Source organism: Panthera pardus, unplaced genomic scaffold (assembly GCF_024362965.1).
Source record: "Panthera pardus isolate Hobbes unplaced genomic scaffold, ASM2436296v1 HiC_scaffold_12, whole genome shotgun sequence".
Taxonomy (NCBI): Eukaryota; Metazoa; Chordata; class Mammalia; order Carnivora; family Felidae; genus Panthera; species Panthera pardus.
Genome location: NW_026526677.1, coordinates 89843214 through 89862225, shown reverse-complemented (window position 1 = coordinate 89862225; position 19012 = coordinate 89843214). Strand labels below are relative to the sequence as shown.

Sequence of the window (19012 nt, the reverse complement as noted above, 5' to 3'; positions counted from 1 at the left end):
AGAGGAGTTCCACGCAGGATGTGTTCCCAAGCACTCGTCCCCAAAGCACTTACAAATATGATTTTATTTATGGCATGGGCTGCTGGGGGTTCTGACAGATTATCATCATTCTCCGTTTTCAGTCCCAATGAAAGAGTTGGGGCCATGGAAGTGAATGTGATGGGTCCAAATTTGCACAGAGCAAAATTAGTTTCAGAAGAAGAAACCAGAACACTGTTCATGTCCAAAGCACCAACTAAGATGTTCAACTTTTTTTTTTTTTTTTACTTATTAAAAAAGGGGAGGGGCAGAGAGAGGGAGAGAGGGAATCCCAAGCAGGCCTTGCACTGTTAGTGCAGAGCCCGATGTGTGGCTTGAACTCACGAACTGTGAGATCGTGACCTGAGTTGAAATCAAGAGTCGGATGCTTAACCGACTGAGCCACCTGGGTGCCCCATCTTTCTGTGTTAATATCAGGAACTTTATCCAGTTGAAATCAAATGTTTATCTGTTGGGTCATTTAAAACTTGTTTCACGTGGCTCTTAGTTCCTTCAGACATGAGCAAAATGCGTTGTGAAAGGCCACGGACATCCAGCTAGGATGACACCATATTATAGTCAATAATCAGGGCCTTACTTTATACTTCCCTGTATTCTCTCATTGTAAGTTTATTAGGAAATCTTTAGCTGAACTGGCCCTGAGATAGTGAGATCAGCGAGACTGAACTGCATTGATTTCTTCCTGTGCTTGTCTCTGGTTGGTGAGTCTGTCCCACTTTCACACATGCACCAGACAGGAAAGAATGGAGCCAAACCCACATTGTTATGAATGAATTTCTTTGTTTTTAATCTCACACAGTTTAAAATACAATATGAAATCAGGCTACAGTATATAAAAAACTCTCCAGCAAAATGATGTGCCAGCATCAGCTACTAAAATAAACAAACAAAAAAACTCCCCTGTAAGAAATTTTTTTTGCATTTAAAAAAAAAAAAAAACACATAGACACTTACATCGCTACATCTCTAAGCTACCTCAGTTCTGATTTTTAAAAAGCACCTGCTTTTCCTTTTTTCATCTTGCTTTTAAATTTTCAGCTTTTAAAAAATATAAATTATATGAAAATACAAGTTGGAAAATAGTCAAACACAATATAACATCTTTTTCACCCCTATACTTCTCAGCTTAAAAAAAAGTATTCTTAAAAAAAGTTCAATAACTGAGGCAGTATTCCTGATAGAGATAATTTCATTTTAATATATATACTTTATATATGTATATGTATACATATATTTATGGTTCCTTGAAATTTCTTTGGAATGTAGATATGAGTTCAACACATTTATATAGACCCCAACAGAAAGCAGCATGCACAGCATGACTAGAACAGAGAAGGTATAATTTTCACCACGAAGATTAGGCAGGTTAATGCTTTAAAACCCAGAGTGTTCATCTCCAAAGTGAGGAAAAGCATATCTGATCTTTGAATGCTACCTCCGATCCCCAAAGCCACAAAACCAGGGCTCTGTGTAGGGAAGTCCCTCCCCTGCATGGAGAAGGAAACAAAAGTGACCCTGAACCCTACAGCCAAAACCAACATGGGTTAAGGCATCTCCAGGAAAATAAGGGTTTCACCAGCTAAACCAGATTTGCCCATCCTTCCTCTGAAGTTAATGTGTTTTTAAAAAGCATAAATGCAACAATTCTGCTACATTTCCAGTGTATAAACCACCCACCACTCTTCCTGGGATGGTCTCTGGCCTCTGGACAGAAGGAGAAAAAGCATCTGGCCAGATCGACAAAGCTGTCTTAACTAGCACACTATCTACAAATACTGAAAACGGCCGACCTCGAGAGAAAGGCATCTTAGCAAACAAGCGGGCTGAGGAGCATTAAGGAGGCACTTTCTTATCTCTTATCTGCTATGGAATGATTGCAGGACTTAGACACACTCACACAAGGGGAGTTTTCAGCACAAATTTAACAGGAAAGGTTGATGCACGGAGAAAGTGATGTTATGCCTGGTTGCGAACAGCAAGCAATGACCGATGTCCCACCTTGGTTCTACTCTTGCCTGTTCATTACTGAAATGTGGAAAGACTTAACTGAAAAACTCAGGTATTATATCAGCTGTAGTTTTGCATGTCTGCAAGCACACACACACACACACATGCACACACACACACACACACACACACACCTTTGCCAGTGCCCAAGAAAGATCACATGATCTAAGAGAAAACAATGTAGTCCAACAGTTCCGCCTAATACTCCCTGAGCAGCTCCTAAAATATTTCGAGAGCTTCATTAAGGCACCTGCATCCGGAAGGAGATCAAAATACACAGCTGGGCCAATTCTGCTTTTGCTTTCCAAGTGGATGCTCTGATTTATCAGTATGAGGAAACTCATGAATCACAGAGCTAAGTTCCTGATCATTCAGGGTCTGTAAGAGGACCTGGGAGTAAACAATCCACGTTCTCGAAGATAAGCCAGCAGGTAGTTAGTACCTCCTGTTTCTCAGCCAGATCCCAAGAAGGGCTAGCCCCTGAGAAACCCACCTAAAATGTTTCTTCGCCTTGCCCACTGGTCCGCGAGAGCTAACTCTCTGTCATCATCCTTTTAAATCAGGTATCTATGGGACGCCTGGGTGGCTCAGTCGGCTAAGCATCCGACTCCGGCTCAGGTCATGATCTTGCAGTTGGGGAGTTCGAGCCTCACGTTGGGCTCTGTGCTGACAGCTCAGAGCCTGGAGCCTCTACAGATTCTGTGTGTGTGTGTGTGTGTGTGTGTGTGTGTGTGTGTCTCCCCCTCTCTCTGCCCCACCCCCGCTTGCACTCTGTATCTCTCTCAAAAATAAATAAACACTTAAAAATATTTTTAAATCAGGCATCTATGGTGGGGGGCCGGGGTTCAACTGTATTAGGCACTTTTCCTCACTGGTTAGATGCTGGTTTCCCTCCCCCCTAAAAAATCCACACATTTTTCAGGCCACCCTTCACCACTGCCCCAGGTGATTAAGTTTCTTGTTAAACTTTGGAGGAACTAAAAACCATAGTTTTTAGTATAGCATATTCGAATCTCACAGACCACCTTGTTTTTCCAAGCTCCTTTTCTTATGTTTCCTTTGCCTTCATTTCTCTCTTCTGCAATTATTACCCTTCACTTAACCCTGATCCAAGCACAGGGCTCTCCTAGTGTCTGCACTGTTCACTCTGCATGCACAGCCTCACCTGACGTCTGACTCAACTAGCTCAAACTCTTCAAAGGAAAGCCTTGTACTTCTCTCAAAGACGGCCAAGCCACATTTTTACTCCTATGCAACCCTAGTCTCCACTGTTCCCCAAACTCAGTACGTCTAAATGGCTTTGTCCGACACTCTTCAACTCACGTCACGTCTGCCACTCCTCTTTCACTCACCAATTGGAAAGCTGTACATTTCTCTCTACTGAGTCATGGGGGGGGGGGGCGGCGAGGGGGTAAGCAGTAAGTATGGGATGCCGGGAAAATCAGACATAAAGGAGGAAGTGTAGGGTTTACAATGACATGCATTCAGGACTTACTTCTTAAGACCTGAGGGATAATGCCCGTGCACACAGCTTTTCTTCCAAGTTCTGTATGTTACAGGTATAGAACCCATTAAGAACCAAGTCAGTCCTCCTCCTTCGATACCCATTCTATGACTTCAACAGTGCTCCTACATTTACTGGGGTCCAAAACCAGGGCGGCAAAATACATTCAGTTCAAAGACTTAATGCTTCTTAACTCAACGTTAAGCCCAAACCCCGAGAATCCACTAATGACAAGTAAGTAGAGGGGTGTGATCAGTTTTTAAAATACAGATGAAATTCACATGCACAGGTCCCTTGTACCCAAATCAGCATTGTTTTTTTTTTCCTTCATATAGAAGTCACATGAATTTGGGATCCCCGATCTGAGTGACAGCACTTTGCGTTTCCAGTGGGGTCTATATAAACAGTTTCCTTTCACTGTGACAGAATCCTCAGTCGGCAAATAAAAACAAACTCGCATGAAACCGCAATACTGAGACCACCTTAGAGCTTAAGACGATTTTTTAAGAAAAAAAATACTGGCACAAAATTTAATAAAATAAAATTTTAACACAAAAACAGTTTTGGACCCTCCCCACTGAAGTCTATCTTTGTTTTCAAAGTAGAGTAAAAGGTAAATAGTCCTTGGTTTTTAGTGCATCCCCCAAACAAAATGTTTTATCCCACCTCCCTCTTTTTTGCCCTCCCAGACCTAAAAACAAAAGCAAATAAATTGTCTCTCATGGGTCTCATGACTCCTGACGTGTCAACTTCTTTTGCTAATAGGTCCACCACTCGAGACGCATTGTTTTCACGGATGAGTTTTAAAAATAATGGGACACATTAGTCTCCTCCCTTAAGCCAGATTCTTCAAGCTTCTTAAGGAGACCCTTCTCTCTGTCCTGAAAATTTGCTCAAGAATTTCTTGTCCCCCCCCACCCCTCAAGTCCTGGCCGTCCTTTTCCAACTGTGCACAATTGATTATAGCTGCAGCCCACTTAGCGCCCACCCCTGATTGTAAAAAAATGAGTTCTGGAAAATTAAAAATAGAATAACAATTAAAAATTAAGAGTCCGACCGACGTGGTTGTTCTTCGAAATGTCTCAGCAGAGGTGCCCCGACCCCTTTGGTGTCCATCACTCGTCGGCATCGGGCTTGACGTCCAGCATGGCGTGGAGTTCCTCGGGCGTGTACCCGAGGAGGCTCTGCAAATCACACACAAAGCGGTACACATAGCGTTTACCCGCTGTCTTGTGGATGATGTTTTTGTCATAATAGTAGCGGAGGCCGCGGCTCAGTTTCTCATAATTCATCTTAGGTTTGTTTTTCCTTTTTCCCCATCTCCTGGCCACCTGAAATTAAAGGACGAGAAAGGGGTGAACACCTACAGGATATTCCAAAGAGACGTGTTTATATGCCTCAATATGTACTCCTGGGGACCCATGACGTTCGAGTAGGACCGATGGGAGATTCCGTGCACCGAAGATCTTTTTTTCCGACCTGTCTCTTCTAAATTCCCACTTTCAAGAGCTGGGCAACAACGGTGATCAAGCTGATTCTTTAAATTAATGAAAATCAACAGACCCTGTATCTCTATGTGATAGAGTTACCTGATACTGAAAGGAAGAAAAGACAAACAACACTAGAGACTCTCCTTTCCTTATGTTACTGGCAGAGTATCCTTGCTTTGAAAGCGTGAAATTTAACGTGAGCGACTGGAGCAGAACTAAGCTGCCTTTCATCCAGAGGACACCTGCCTTTCATCCACAAGAAGCCTTTTTCCTGTACTGGGGCACCATTATCTACGGGGGCACCATGTCTCATGTCTGCCGGGATAGAGCTATCGTCTCTCTTCTTCAGCATCTTTGATTCTCTCTTGATGTGGGCCCAGAGCAAGCACTCAATATGCACTTGTCGAATAAAATAATAAGTGGAATGAATGAACTGTAGTAATCCTCTAACACCTCTTGAATTGTCCGACCTCTTCCAGATTCACAGAGCCACAGGGCCAGAACACATGCTAAGACATATTTATGAAGGGTCTGCTATGTGCCAGGCACCCCTTGCGCATCGTATCTGTGAGTCCTGGAAAGCAAGTGAGCATTGTGGGTATTTTCTCTATTTTCCAAATGATACCACTAAGGCTCAGGCAGGCTACGTAACTGGCTTGACCGAGGTCATGCAAGTACCCAGGGGCAGAGGTGGGACTGGAATCCTAGGACAGGTCATGCAGGCCCACGTAACGACTTTCCAGAGTTCACCTTCCTCCCCCTCAACAGGAGTCCTCACAAGTCGATTCCTTCATACCTCATCTGGATCAGAAAGCTTGAATTCCCAGCCATCTCCGGTCCAGCTGATAAAAGACTGACAGGATTTATCAGTGAGTAATTCCAGAAGAAACTGCCACAGCTGGATTGGTCCACTGCCTGGAAACACAAGGCATTGTGAATCATTACACCAGATGCTCAGCACTGCCAGCAATGAATCCCATTTTACGTGTCCCTCTTGCCTCCTCTCCAGTCCATCCAGCCTAGAGAGAATGGAGGCAACATGTAGCCCAAGTGTTGGAGGAGGTGCTAAGAGTTCAAATGGATTGAAAGGTGAAAAACTTTCTATCAAAAACAAACAAACAAACAAACAAACAAACAAACAAACAAAAAACCACACACAGTATACCATGGTCTTATCGATCTCATCTTGATTGGCTTAAAGGTCAGTCCATTTTTGTTGCTACACAAATTCTAGAAAGAAAATACTGGATCTATCCTCTGAGATATCCTCAGGCAGCATAATCTTTTCTGCCTTCAAGAACCAAGTCATTATTTTTGCCTTAATTCGTAATAAGGATATTAACTAAGGAATATCTTTGCCAGTTCTAATCTGAAGTCAGAGCTCATAAACACTTCTCTGTATCTGAGAGCTCTTGGCCCCTGATTTGTAAGTGACAAGGATTGCTACCCTGGGGCCATCTAACAAGGACACAGAAGTTAGATATTCTTTAGTCATAAGGTCATAATATTCTCCACCACCATCCTGTTCCTCCAGGCCACTGGCAGGCACCCAAACTAAGAAAAGAGAACATCATTACTTTGTAAGTGATTAACCTGCCACCCACGAAATCCTCACAGGTGAGGTGAGGACTGTCTCAGAAATTCCTCATGGGTTCACTATATTCTAACTTAAATTTTTTTTAATGTTTATTTATTTTTGAAGGAGAGAGAGAGAGAGAGAGACAGCATGAGCGGAGGAGGGGCAGACAAGGAGGGAGACACAGAATCCGAAGGGGGCTCCAGGCTCCGAGCTGTCAGCACAGAGCCTGACACAGGGCTCGAACTCATGAGCTGTGAGATCATGACCTGAGCTGAAGTCGGACGCTTAACCGACTGAGCTACCCAGGTGCCCCATAGTATATTCTAACTTAAACGCACACACACACACACACACACACACACACACACACACACACCCTCTTATCTTAGCCATCAACACTCCCAAGATCTTAGTTCTATCAAAAGCCAGGCATACTCTGATACTCAATTTATCTTATGCTAAAGGACTTCTGCTAATAGATTTCCTTTTAAGATCACTTTCTATTCAGATATGACAATGCTGCCAGTGATTCCTATCTAATTTACGGGTGTAGCCAGAGAAACAGATATGGGTTCAATTGTCTCTGCTGCTTGTTACATGTCTACACTCACAACACCATCTTAGAAGCCATCTGGCAGAGCAGGGCTGGGAAAGACCCAGTCTGTGCAGATGAAGGAAGCCAGGAACACTCTAACTCATACAGAAAAACTTGACTTTCTAAGGCCCTCATCCTTAATCTGAGCTTCAGATTCATCTGATCCAAAGTAAAGTGAGATTCAATAGAAAACAAGCTTTAGGTTCTCTCTGTCAAAAAAGGCAACGCTCTTTATGATCTAGAAGGGTGATCTCTTGTTATGCCTTATACTTCTACAAGGTATGTTCACACGCATCATTTTGCTTAGTCTTAAACTCCGTCCCCCAGCTCTCTCTATAGGTGAGGCACAACAGGTCTTACTATTTCCATCCTATTAAGGCAGAGAAAGAAAAATGCTCAAGAAAGCGATGTGACTTTGCTCCAGGGCACAGTGAGAAAATGGTGGTGTGGGGTCTAACGCCCTGGCCTGCAGACTCACTCCAAGTACCAGGGCGACAGCGACTGGCATGGACTGTTATTAAGCAACCAAAGAAAAGGCCACCCCCACCCCCTACCACCCCAGTAACGGCCTGCGGGGGGCGAGTCTCGGTGTCCTCAGCACAGCCCAGGCTAAATATGGAAGATGGAACAGCTCTGCCTTATCCTTCCAAGAATGCACCTGGAGCTCTTTAAAACCATCCTGCAAGTAACACCTTATGCAGGTTCTAGAATACAATGACTCAGTGGGCCCTACAAAATAACCGGACGTTCAAAGAAACAGCCCAGAGTGTGACACTGGTAAAGCCTTAGCCTCTCCTGTTTCCCTGTGCTGTTAAAACACCATTTCGGATGCAACTCAGACACATTTGCAACTTTCTTGGGAGGGGAGTTCAAGTTACCGGCTACCACTGCCTGCCTGGGCTCACGGGCTGAGATGTGACATTATATGAGGAATCCGTTGAGAAGCCATCCTGGTGGACAGGCATTAAGTGAACAAACCTCTGTTAAGAAATGCTATGGAATTTCTGGCAGTGAAGAACTTCAGAATCCTTGCAAAAGAACAGATTTCTGGAAGAGGTACAGAATGGCTCCATACCCAACAGGACACCGCTGTCTTCCTCTTATTTTGAAGAGAGACAGAACAAAGGAAAAGTCAACTACTCCAAAGCTAGGCAAATGAGCCCTGGAGTCTGCAGCCCTCTCCTGGGCCAGGCCCACACACTGTGGACACAAGACAGAGACAGGAGTTGCTTTGAGACCCTGAACAGAAAAACTACAAGCGAGAGCCGTTAAGCTGTTGCACACCTACTATGCACGATACTACGTTTGCTGCTTTATGCTGATCTCATTTATTCCTTACAATCACTCCAGGGAGTAGATACTATTACCAAATTTGCTTTTACCATTTTTACGACAGGGAAAACTGCTACACTGTGCGGCTTGTGTCCACTGGCCTTGTCCAAGGCCATTCAGAAGTAAAATGGCCGTGAGTGGAACCCAGGCAGTCTGGCACTCCAAACCCCTTTGCCTCGGCGCTGCTTTGTCATTAGACAAAAACAACCCAGAGGATGGCATCTAATCAGCCCGGCTGGCTGAGGTGACCACATGATAAAAGGACATAGCTTTTAAAAATATATATACATGTCTTCCTCACCTCTCACGGCAGACACAAGACACTGGACGGCCAGTGGTTCTCCAGACGATCTGACCATTGGTGACCTTGGTGTTCACCTCCACAGGTGGTATTTCCAGCCCAGTGAGTCAGTCCCCCTCCCGGTAACTATTAGGCTAATGTTACTTCGCTACCCTTCCCTCCCTCAGTTGCCTCCAAACCTCTTTCACACTGCTCATCTTAACATCCCTTTGGGGAGTGAAGGGCCAGTCACACCAAGCTGAGGAAGGGAAAGGAAGGACATACCAGGTTACTTCTACCCAGGCAAGTCCTAGTCATTGGCAGGGAGCCGCTAGCTTGTTCCAGGTCCCAGAGAACATACCACAGTCCCTTGCCCTTGAGATGGGGCAGCCAGAAAGTGCAAAGGGGGAGTTTAAGTCATGTCGGTGGAACCAGCTCAGAGGCAGGGACGTCAGACAGAATTATTATTGCTGTTTTTCCTGGCAGGGCCATTTCCCGAATTGAAATGTCAGAGGCGCGGGCTCTATATGCCTGCTCCAGCTCTTTCTCTGTGTGCATTTGACCCCCGTCTGCATATAACGGCCGGGTTGGGTGGTGGGCAGGGTATATTCTTATCCACGGGTCTCCTCTTTTGCTCATTGTGAATTTTCCTCTGTTCACAAGGAATACAAAACTGACACATTTAGGAATGCGGAGCCCAGGTCGTAGGGGAGGGGCTCTCAAACTTCTCTTTTGTCTTTACACTAAAGGGAAGAAGGGAGCGTAAAGAGGTAAACCAGATGTCTAACAACAGCATAGACACTTGAATGAGGAGAAATGTGTCTGGGGAACGTCACAGCAAGGAAGTCAAGACAGGGTGATGTCAGCTCAAGCCTCCTTCCCCCGACTCTGGGAGAAAGATCGTATAAGCCCACCCAGCGCTGATAGGCACACACAGCCTTCTCGCCATGGCTTTCCTGAAGTGGCTGTTTCCCCCTTCGGAAGGCTCGCGCGTGGTACCAAACAAAAGGAATCCAGGAGACCCCCCCCACCCCCCGCAAGGTTCCTCCTATTTGCTGATTCCCAAACTGCCCTTTGGTTGCGGGGAGCCATAAAGAGGAAGGACGTGGAATTATTCTTCCGGCTAGAAACGCCTGGTCAGGGCAAGCATTCTGGTCTCTGGGGGGGGTTCGTTCCCTGGCCGGAACCAGTGGCCAGACTTAACACAGCCACTTGTCACCTTCATTTCAGATCTGGGCAGGTACAGCAGGGCCACCTGAGGGAAGCACACCGCCGGCAGGCAGCTCTAGGGCTGGAATGCATGGTGGCCCCCTGCCAAGAGCATCCACATCTAGGCCCTCGGGAACTGCTGAGGCCCCACAATGGTTGAAATGCTGCAAGGAGGCCAGCGCTCCCAGAGACACATCTCCCACAGGACATTCCTGTATTGCTTAGCGTAGCTCTGCCCCATCTTGCACCTCCTCTCACCCCGGGCCCAGCCCCATCCACCCACCCAACTCGAAGGTGCTCCCAGTGACCTCTGTCCCAGGGAGCAGAGGATGGTGCTAAGAATAGTACCAGTCATGGGAAGGGGGAGTTCACAGACTCAATGTGACTCACAATGGTGTCCCTGTCTGGGGCCCCCAAGGCAGTCAACGGCGTCCTTCACCATGCTGCCCTGGGGTGTCACACATCAGGAATCCGGTGGCATCACTGGGAAACTATGCTTCTCAAGTAGAGACTCTCAGCCACAACAACAGAGGGGTCCCTGTTAGAAGGGAGGCTCTCGGCAAAGAAGTGCAGGAGGGAGGGCCCCACACACGCTCGCGCTGGGCCTGCACACCCCCCAGCTCCCTCGCTGGCTGCAGCAGGGGGATTTCCTCAGTTCCTCACACTGCTTTGTTCTTCTCAGCTTCTGGGCCAGAGGAAGGTACAACAGTGACAGTCCTGATGTGAAGAATGTGATACAATCTTCGAAGCAGAGGTATCAGGTGGGGACCCTCAAGGCTTACTTCAAATCCAAGGCACCAATCTACAATTTTTTGAGGTACAGCTTCGAGTAAATTCCTACTCATTCTGGTGATGTGTTAAGTCCCTTCTCCTTGTCTAGGAACTGGAAGGCCTGCCACGTATCTTGATGAGGGCTGGTTGTTAAAAATCCCCTTCTATTTTTGTTGTTGTTGTTGTTGTTGTTGTTGTTATTGTTGTTGTTCCCTTACTCTGAGTCTAAGAAGTGAGCCACTGCAATTTTTTTAAATGTTTATTTGTTTTTGAGAAAGAGACAGACGTAGCGTGAGCGGGGGAGGGGCAGCGCGAGGGGGGAGACACAGAATCCCAAGCAGGTTCCAGGCTCCGAGCCTGACATCACAGAGCCCGACGCGGGGCTCGAACTCACAAACCTCGAGATCACGACCTGAGCCGAAGTCAGACACTTCACCGACCGAACCACCCAGGCGCCCCAAGAAGTGAGAGACTTAAGATATACAGCAGAAATTTGGCTAGGACCAAATTTCAGTAAGATTCTCCTGGTAACAATGCCTTCCATTTGCCAATCTGTCAGTCGATTTCTTCTCATTTTCTAGCTTTGGGGGCTATCTGCCCAACGGACTCACTGCTAGCGAACAGGGCCCAGGATTGGACTTGAGTTTTTCCTTTTCATTGCCACCACAAGGTCTCACCCTGTCATCTGCACCCCAGCACGAGGCTGACAGATCAGAGCTGATTTCCATGCAGACAGAGGTCAGCACAGAGCAGTCGCTCTGTCTGGTAGCCATCCATTATGGTGTATTTATACCAAGGCCATCAGCTCCAGGCCCATCTCTCTCATCACTAGAATATATGCTCTGAGGACACACACTGTGCTTCTTCACTGCTGCAATCCAGAGCCTAGATGGTGCCTCACCGGCAAATACCGACAATCAAAAAGCTACCTGCTGCCGAATGACCCCAGTTGTTGGCTCGCTGTGCGCATGGACTACCCCTCGTTGATCCTTATTTTCTCAATGGCAGGTATGGCATCTCAGACCAGGGCTCAATAAACATTTACTGACTTGTACTGCTCAAACAATCGTCCTCTGAAGAAAGGGGTAAGGATCTTAAAAACCACCCCACCTGCTTCTCTCTATTAAACCAGATCTGGGACTAATCAACATGAGTGACTCCCGGGCTGTTTCATCAACATGTTCCCCAAAATAAAAACGACCACACCGCCTGCCCTTTGGGGATTAATTTGCTACTTTGAGAAGTTAATCTCTTCAGCTTGACTCTAAAAGTCAAATCAAATACCTCAGTGTGGGCAGGACACCACATTTATTTTAACCTATGAAACTCTCATGGTTGGTCACCCTTGCACAAGGGCAGACTCTGCCCTAAGAACACACATCTGGCAGGTGGTCCTAAAACAGAGGAACGGGCCTGATGGGCCCCTCCCTTCCACCCAGGTGTCTCTACCCACAGCCAAACGATGATAGCAAAAACAGAACCCTCAAATCCAGAAATGACCCATCTGTTCACAAGTCTTATCTTCCTCTCCTACTACTGTAAAGGTGTCCACCTCTGGCAGCAGACGGGGTGACCCCAGAGCCTAAGCATCACACCCCTTCCTGTCAACCCCCTTCTAAGCTCTCGTTCACGAAAGATTCCAAAATGTCTCTATTTCCACGAAGTCCTTACGAAATGAAGTTGAGGAATGACCAGGAAACATCCTGACAGTTAGCTTCTTGCTCTCTGGACCCAACGCCACCTGAGGCAGCAGACATCTTCTGCCTGAGGATGAGTAACTGCTGGGCTGTTTGACAATCAAAGCACCGGGAAGATTTTTAAAAGAAAAGGAAGGGCAGAGATTGCTTGATATTTTGGCTTGGCTTTCTGTCCAAAAAAGGTATCTTTCCCCTTTTTTCTTCTAAGTTACGCCCATCTCTTGCCCCCCAACCCCAACCCGATCGCATTTCACCTCCAACACGATCTAGATACGGTATGTTCTATAACTCGCCAACAATGCCTTGGTTTAATGAATCGCATGTTCTATCAGTGAGTTCCCATATCAGTGCCTAGAAACTCAAGGACAGCAGTTGGGGGATATAAATTCTAATAATTCAATGCACAACCACAAAGAACACTCTCTGACAGGGGATGGAAAAACACACTCCACGAACATAACGCACAATAACTCCGTGAACTTTATTGCTCAAAGAGCCAGTACCTAACAATGGAAGCAAGTTAGAAAACCGCTCTCAAATCAATTAAAACCAGCCTTTGATGTCAAGTCCATGTCTCTGGCACGTGAGACCAAAAGAAAGGAGAACTTGAAAAAATTAAAAACAGACAAACGTGTCAGGCAGTGGTGAACTGAGAGAGGAGAGCAGAGAGCATCCCACGAAATTAAAAAATACATAACATATGCCCATGGGATGCCCCAAGTGGGGAGTTCAAGCATTCGGCACTTCCCTGATTCACTGCACAATCTTATGCAACTAACTGAACCTCTCTGGGCTTTAGTTTTCCCATCTCTAAAATGGAAACAGCTATCCCTGCTCCTCCCTACTTTATAAAGACATAAATTAAGTTCCTGTTATTAAGAAATATAGAAATATAAATACACACACACATATTATGTATGTACATAAAGAGGTGACCACAATACTGAACAGTTTGGGAACAATATAAAACACAACAGTGGAATTTAACAGAAGAACAACACAGCAGAATATATATATAGATATATAGATATATAGATATATAGATATATAGATATATAGATATATAGATATAGATATATAATAGATATATAGATATATATATACACACATATATTTTTTTATAGTTTATTTTTTTATTTTGTGAGAGAGCACATGCTCACATGAGCAGGGAAGAGGCAGAGAGAGACAGAGAAGAGAATCCGAAGCAATCCCAAGAGAATCCCAAGTGGGGACTCGAACCCACGAACAGTGAGATCATAATCTGAGCCAATACCAAGAGTCTGACGCTTAGCTGACTAAGCTACCCTGGGTTCCCCTAGAACATATATTTTTAAAAACAGACTTGTCAGAGAAAGACAAGCAAAAAAGATGAAATTAATAAAACACACACACACACACACACACACACACACACACACACAGCAAAGCACAAGATAAAATTCAACTATTCTTCCAAGAATTAAACCGGCCTTTTTTTTTACATGGCAAACTTGGAAAAGGAGGAAGTGGCAGGCTGAAAGGAAGGTTCAAGTATATAAATGCGTGATTTTTAAAAGATACTGTACACGAGAACAACCAGTGAAGATTTGCTAAAGTTAGGGATAACTCTGTGAAGTTCTCGCTCTGATTCAAAGTAGGTGCACACAGACAAGAGCAGATGCACACTGCTTTGCAAGTGAAAGTATCACACACATTTATGGTTTGGGGAAATCTTGGCCACAGACAGACTTAGATCCTCTTTCCCCCAGTGTGCTTTTTTTCCCTAATCATTTATGCTCCTCACAAAGCACGCTCCGCCTACTTATTTTGTAGGGCTGACCTAGGAATTCAGCAGCATTGCCCACAGACGTCGGTGGGTCGGACCCGGAGGCGGATCCCATGAGCATGACCTGAAGGTAAAGCAGAAAGTCCTGTCCAGCTCATCCATGTGCAAGACACACCGGGGGGCAAGCCGAGGTGGCTGGCCACAGGCCAGCCGGGCCGCCCCACCTGGAACAGACGTCGGCGAGGCTCCCGGGCGAGTCTGTCTCGGTCCTGAGAACGAGACAGTCACACGCTTTAGGGTGTAGAGGAAAGACCCTTGTTTTTGCTTGGGCTCCTCACACCTGCATGTGCTCAAGTACACCTGCGTGGGGGTGGAAGGAGAAAGGAGACGGGTCTTCTCTTAAAGGGGCCGCCTATATTCAAATACAGCCACCCCTGCCACCAGACCCAAGAGCCCTGACCATACTCGACCCACCACTCACACACAGACTCGGACACAGAGAGGGGGAAGCTCGAGTCAGGAAGTGGGTTATTCAGAGCTTTTCCTCCTGATGTCTTCTAGGTAACGGACTCTTTTACGAAGTCCCCAGAAACAGGTTGGGTTTGGATTTGAGGGTATGGGGTGAGAATCTTGTTAGAAACCCAAGAGACGCTTTGTGGTACCAATGCAAATGTCAAAAGAAAATGCCTCCCGAATGATGTATCTGGGTAACAGGAAGAAAGAAAGGTGTGCTCACTGATGAGGATTAGAACACAGAATTGGAGGAGTCGGGCACCCGTGCTTCTCAGGGGGCGGAGGGCACTCTCTGGAACTTATTCTCTCCTAGCAGCAAAGTCCCCCCTGCGTGTCCAGGATGGCACGAAATGACCAGCTAAGTCTGTTAGAATTCTCGGGGAGGTGAGCTAGACCCCAAGGGACCATCGAAGCACCGAATTTTTCAATTCTATCCAGCTATCAACCTCCGAACGCCCCTCAGATGTAAGGTGTGGTAGCCAGACCGGGTTGGGTAGCAAACAGAACGTGAACAACAGTGAGGAGGTAGACAAAGGAACGTATTTTGTTCCGCCATCGTGTGATGGCCTGTGTCCTACCTACGCCTTGCCTTTAAAGAAGAAAGGACCGAGAGCCTTGCCTTGAGGGGCCCTGCCCGAGAAACGGCACCCATCTCAGCTTTGAATGTCAACCACCTCCACAGAGCTGCACCCTGCGAGCACCTCTCCAGCGGGTGGAGAGGAGCGCCCCGGCCTCCCGTCAACGTTTCACATTCACTCACTCAGGACCACTTTCACTCTTGTGATTCTCAGGGAGAGGTGAGTCACACAGAAGACAATGCCATTTTTGCTTTGTTGAGGGCAACAACAGGCACAGAGCTCTGAAGCCTATCATGGGCCACCAAGAGCATCGGGACCGTGGCCTTGAGTCCTGCCGTGCTGGCCTACCCGACAACCCGTGTTCGTCGGGGGGCTGATGTGGCCGGTCAGCAGACCTGCGGCAGCCGTGACGAGGTGCTACTCAGACCTCTGACTGCAGGCAGCAGGACTGATGGGATCCACCATGTCCCCGCTGAGGCCACACCATCTGGGGCCGCTCCCCAGAGGCATGAGGTTCATTCCTGGGGGACACAGAGCTGCTCCGCTGGGCAACTCTGGCATGAGGATTCCCCAGGAGCCTGACCAGACTTTTCTTGGCACTGAGCCCACTCATGGAGGCTCTTCCCCACCCAAATCCGCCCTCCCTCTCTCCTTTTACAGGTGTCAGACCTGCAGCCTGGTCTAAAAGCTCCCCGGCCTTCCCGTGCTGTCCCCCACTTTGTCCTTCATGGACCTCCCTCACACACCAAGACATTTCTTGCAAGTCTAATCCCGTCTTGACATCTACGTCTTAGCAGACCCAGAATGACACTAACCCGGCCACTAAGAGTGGATCTTTTCCTACTAATTGCCCGACACCGTGAAAAACTTTGAAAGGCATCTCCTTTGTGGTTTTCTAGGCGACGTTGGGCTAGACCTCTTTCCCCCTCTGAACCTCGATTCCCTCATTCGTACAGTGAGACTCACAGAACCTACCCGGTGCGGTGGTCGGTGACAGTTCAAAAAAGGTAATGTCCATGAAAGAGGCGAGTGCACAGTAGGAGCTTAGCACAGATGGTTTGAGCTGAATGGCCAGAGTGACCTAATCTGGTATTAAGTATCTTTCGTGCCCTAAGTCACTGCCACCAATTACTGGAATTCTCTAAATAAAATACATTAACCTCTGGCCTCAAGGAATACAGAATTACACCGGAAAGACAAAAGTTGCAGGATGATACGGAACAGTGGTAACCTGCTATGTACCTAGCAAGGCTTCTGGACGCTTTCCCCAAACGATTCCTTCCATCCTCACAACCGTCCTATGAGACCATAACTATTACTGCTACCATTTTGCAGATGAGAAAACTGAGGTACGGGGACGTCTGCTTGCCTGAGGTCACACACGGTCAGTGGCAAAGCTGGGACACACGCAGGGTGACCGGCGGCCGAGTCCAGCTCTTGACGTCTCCATGAAACATAACCAGGGCTTAAACAGCCTAGGAAGGCCTCCCTCTTGGGCGTTTTGCCTGGACTGAAATGGGAAGGCATTCCCAAGTGACAGACCTACCAACCTGTGGGTGTCACATGGAAGTCGCCTTAGGAAGAAACGGAAGGGGTACAGCTGCTCTTGAACTGAGTCTCTATACCAAGGAACCACTCACTGCTCATGCTCCAGAGCAGTGAAGGCCATCCAAGGAAAAGAGAAAGATGCCAAGGGGCAAAAGCAGGAATATTTGGGACGTCTGGCAGGGCCTTTCCCAACAGAAGCTGCGGGGAGTTTCCAAGGCCTGTTGGTTGAAGGCAACGAGGACCTGTGTGGATGCCTCAGCAGTGTGCTGGCTGACTTCTGCTCAGTGGAAACATTTTACTTCAAAGACCAAAAAGGTGGAGCCTCAAACTGGAGACAGAGCAGGAATTCCAGAACAGTCACCACCCAATTCCATCATTTGTAGTTAGCTTTTGTTAAAGAAACAGGGACCCACAAAATCAGAGACTTCGGGACTCCTCCAAAACGGGCAGGGGGGCCATCCCCAAAACAGAGGGGTCAACTTGCAAGTCGCCTGCCATCCAAAATCCGGGTACCCGCTCGGCCTCGGGTAGCTGGGGACGGCACCAGGGACTGAGGCACACCGTGTGAAGGGTAAATGGGCAAAGACAACTTGCGAGGTATTACTGTAGCTGAATCAAGACAAGGAGGGGGCTCAGTCAGCTGTGGCCTTCATAAACAACTGGCAGAAACAGGGAGCCTCCCTTTCCACGTTTTTTTTTTTTAAGACATTTAGAAAAAAAGAAAATTAATAATGAAGCCGAATCCCGCTCCCCTGTGATCCTTTTCTACTCGTGTCAGATGATTACAAAGAACTACCACAAAGTGAATCAGGGGGCAGAAGCAGGAAAAGCGCCCTGCAGACCAGAGAAAGGGACCTCTCTCATCCAGTTCAAATTTCGCAAGGAGTTTCCCTCCCCCATGACCCACGGTGTTTCCCCGTCAGTCTCCTAACTGAGCGGCATGTTAACCCATCACTCCAGGGAGATCCCTCCCCCCAAAGCATTCCACGCACCCCTCCCCCATCCCAGGACCCACCGCCAAACACAGCACAGAGAATCAGAATCCCGCCCGGCTTCTGAGATGCTGGCTGGCAGCAATGCCCCACTTTAGGCCAAGAGGGGTGTCTGCCTGGCTTTCTACAACCTGCTCATCACAGGGCCTCTGAACCGGAAAGGGGAGACACTCTCTGTTGCTGCCTTTCTCATTTCTGAGCTCGCTTCCTCCTGCCCATTCAGGTGCTACCCAAGGATGCTCTACACTGAGACTGTGGTTGGCCGCCTGCAAGCCTGAGGGCCAGCTCCAGCTTCGCCTGCCCCCAGAACCTCAGGGCACCTGGAGAAGGCAGTTACTGCCCGAAATGGGGACCAGAGTTCTATATTCAAGTCCACAAGTTGTTTCTTCTCATCTACAGCCCATGCACACACTCTTACACTGATGGCCTTCACCCAGAGACTATATTCCAGAGCGTGGCTTCGGTAGTTATCCCTCCCCTGGCCCCCAAGTTAAAAAGCTCTATGCTGTTCCTAATAACATACCCATCTGGATTCAGAATTGTAGAAATCTCCCGCACAAAGTCCCGCCGCACTAGGAATTTGCTTTGGTGACCCCTCTCCCCTTTCCTTATCGGTAACTTGGGCTTATACCAAAGGTTTCCTAGGTTGCTATTTGTACCTGAGTACCTTGAGATTATTTTGCAATCCCGTTTTCCTTCAGAAAACTCCGATTTCAGGTAACACTGCCAAATCTCGGGTTTCATTCTGAATTGAAGGGCTTTGAAGCACTTCCTTTTGCAGTGAAGTTGTTTATTTTCAAAAACACGTTTTAACAGTAGCTTTGGGTTACTGAACCCTAAAACTTAACTGTGAGCCAGAACTCCAAGGTTCTGGGCTTGGCCTAGGGACTTTCTTACTGTATGACTCTAGACTGGCTCCAGGGCCATCGACGACATGGCAAGAAGTCTTTCAGTCCAGAAGCAGTTCGAGAGGGTTCCAGGGGAATGCATTGCATGGGGCTTCGTTTTCTACAAGACTAGTACTCCTGTTTTTGGTGATGTCTCATGCAAAAGTATTTGAAAGTTGGACTCCCGACAGTCCCACATTTAGCCATAAGGAAAATGAGGGACCGT

At 47.1% G+C, this 19012-nt stretch overlaps 1 protein-coding gene across 6 annotated transcripts in view; it reads right to left on the bottom strand.

The window, feature by feature from the left end:
* Positions 1-799: 799 nt before the first annotated feature.
* Positions 800-19012, bottom strand: part of ETS1 (ETS proto-oncogene 1, transcription factor) — a 132540-nt gene continuing 114327 nt past the window's right edge. For all 6 annotated transcript variants that reach the window (XM_019421387.2, XM_053900267.1, XM_019421388.2 and 3 more), the window contains 2 exons: positions 5837-5955; positions 800-4881 (listed from right to left, as the gene is read on the bottom strand). In XM_019421387.2, coding sequence (XP_019276932.1) covers positions 4666-4881; positions 5837-5955 — 335 coding nt within the window. In that variant the 3' untranslated portion in view covers positions 800-4665. The remainder of the gene's footprint in view (positions 4882-5836; positions 5956-19012) is intronic.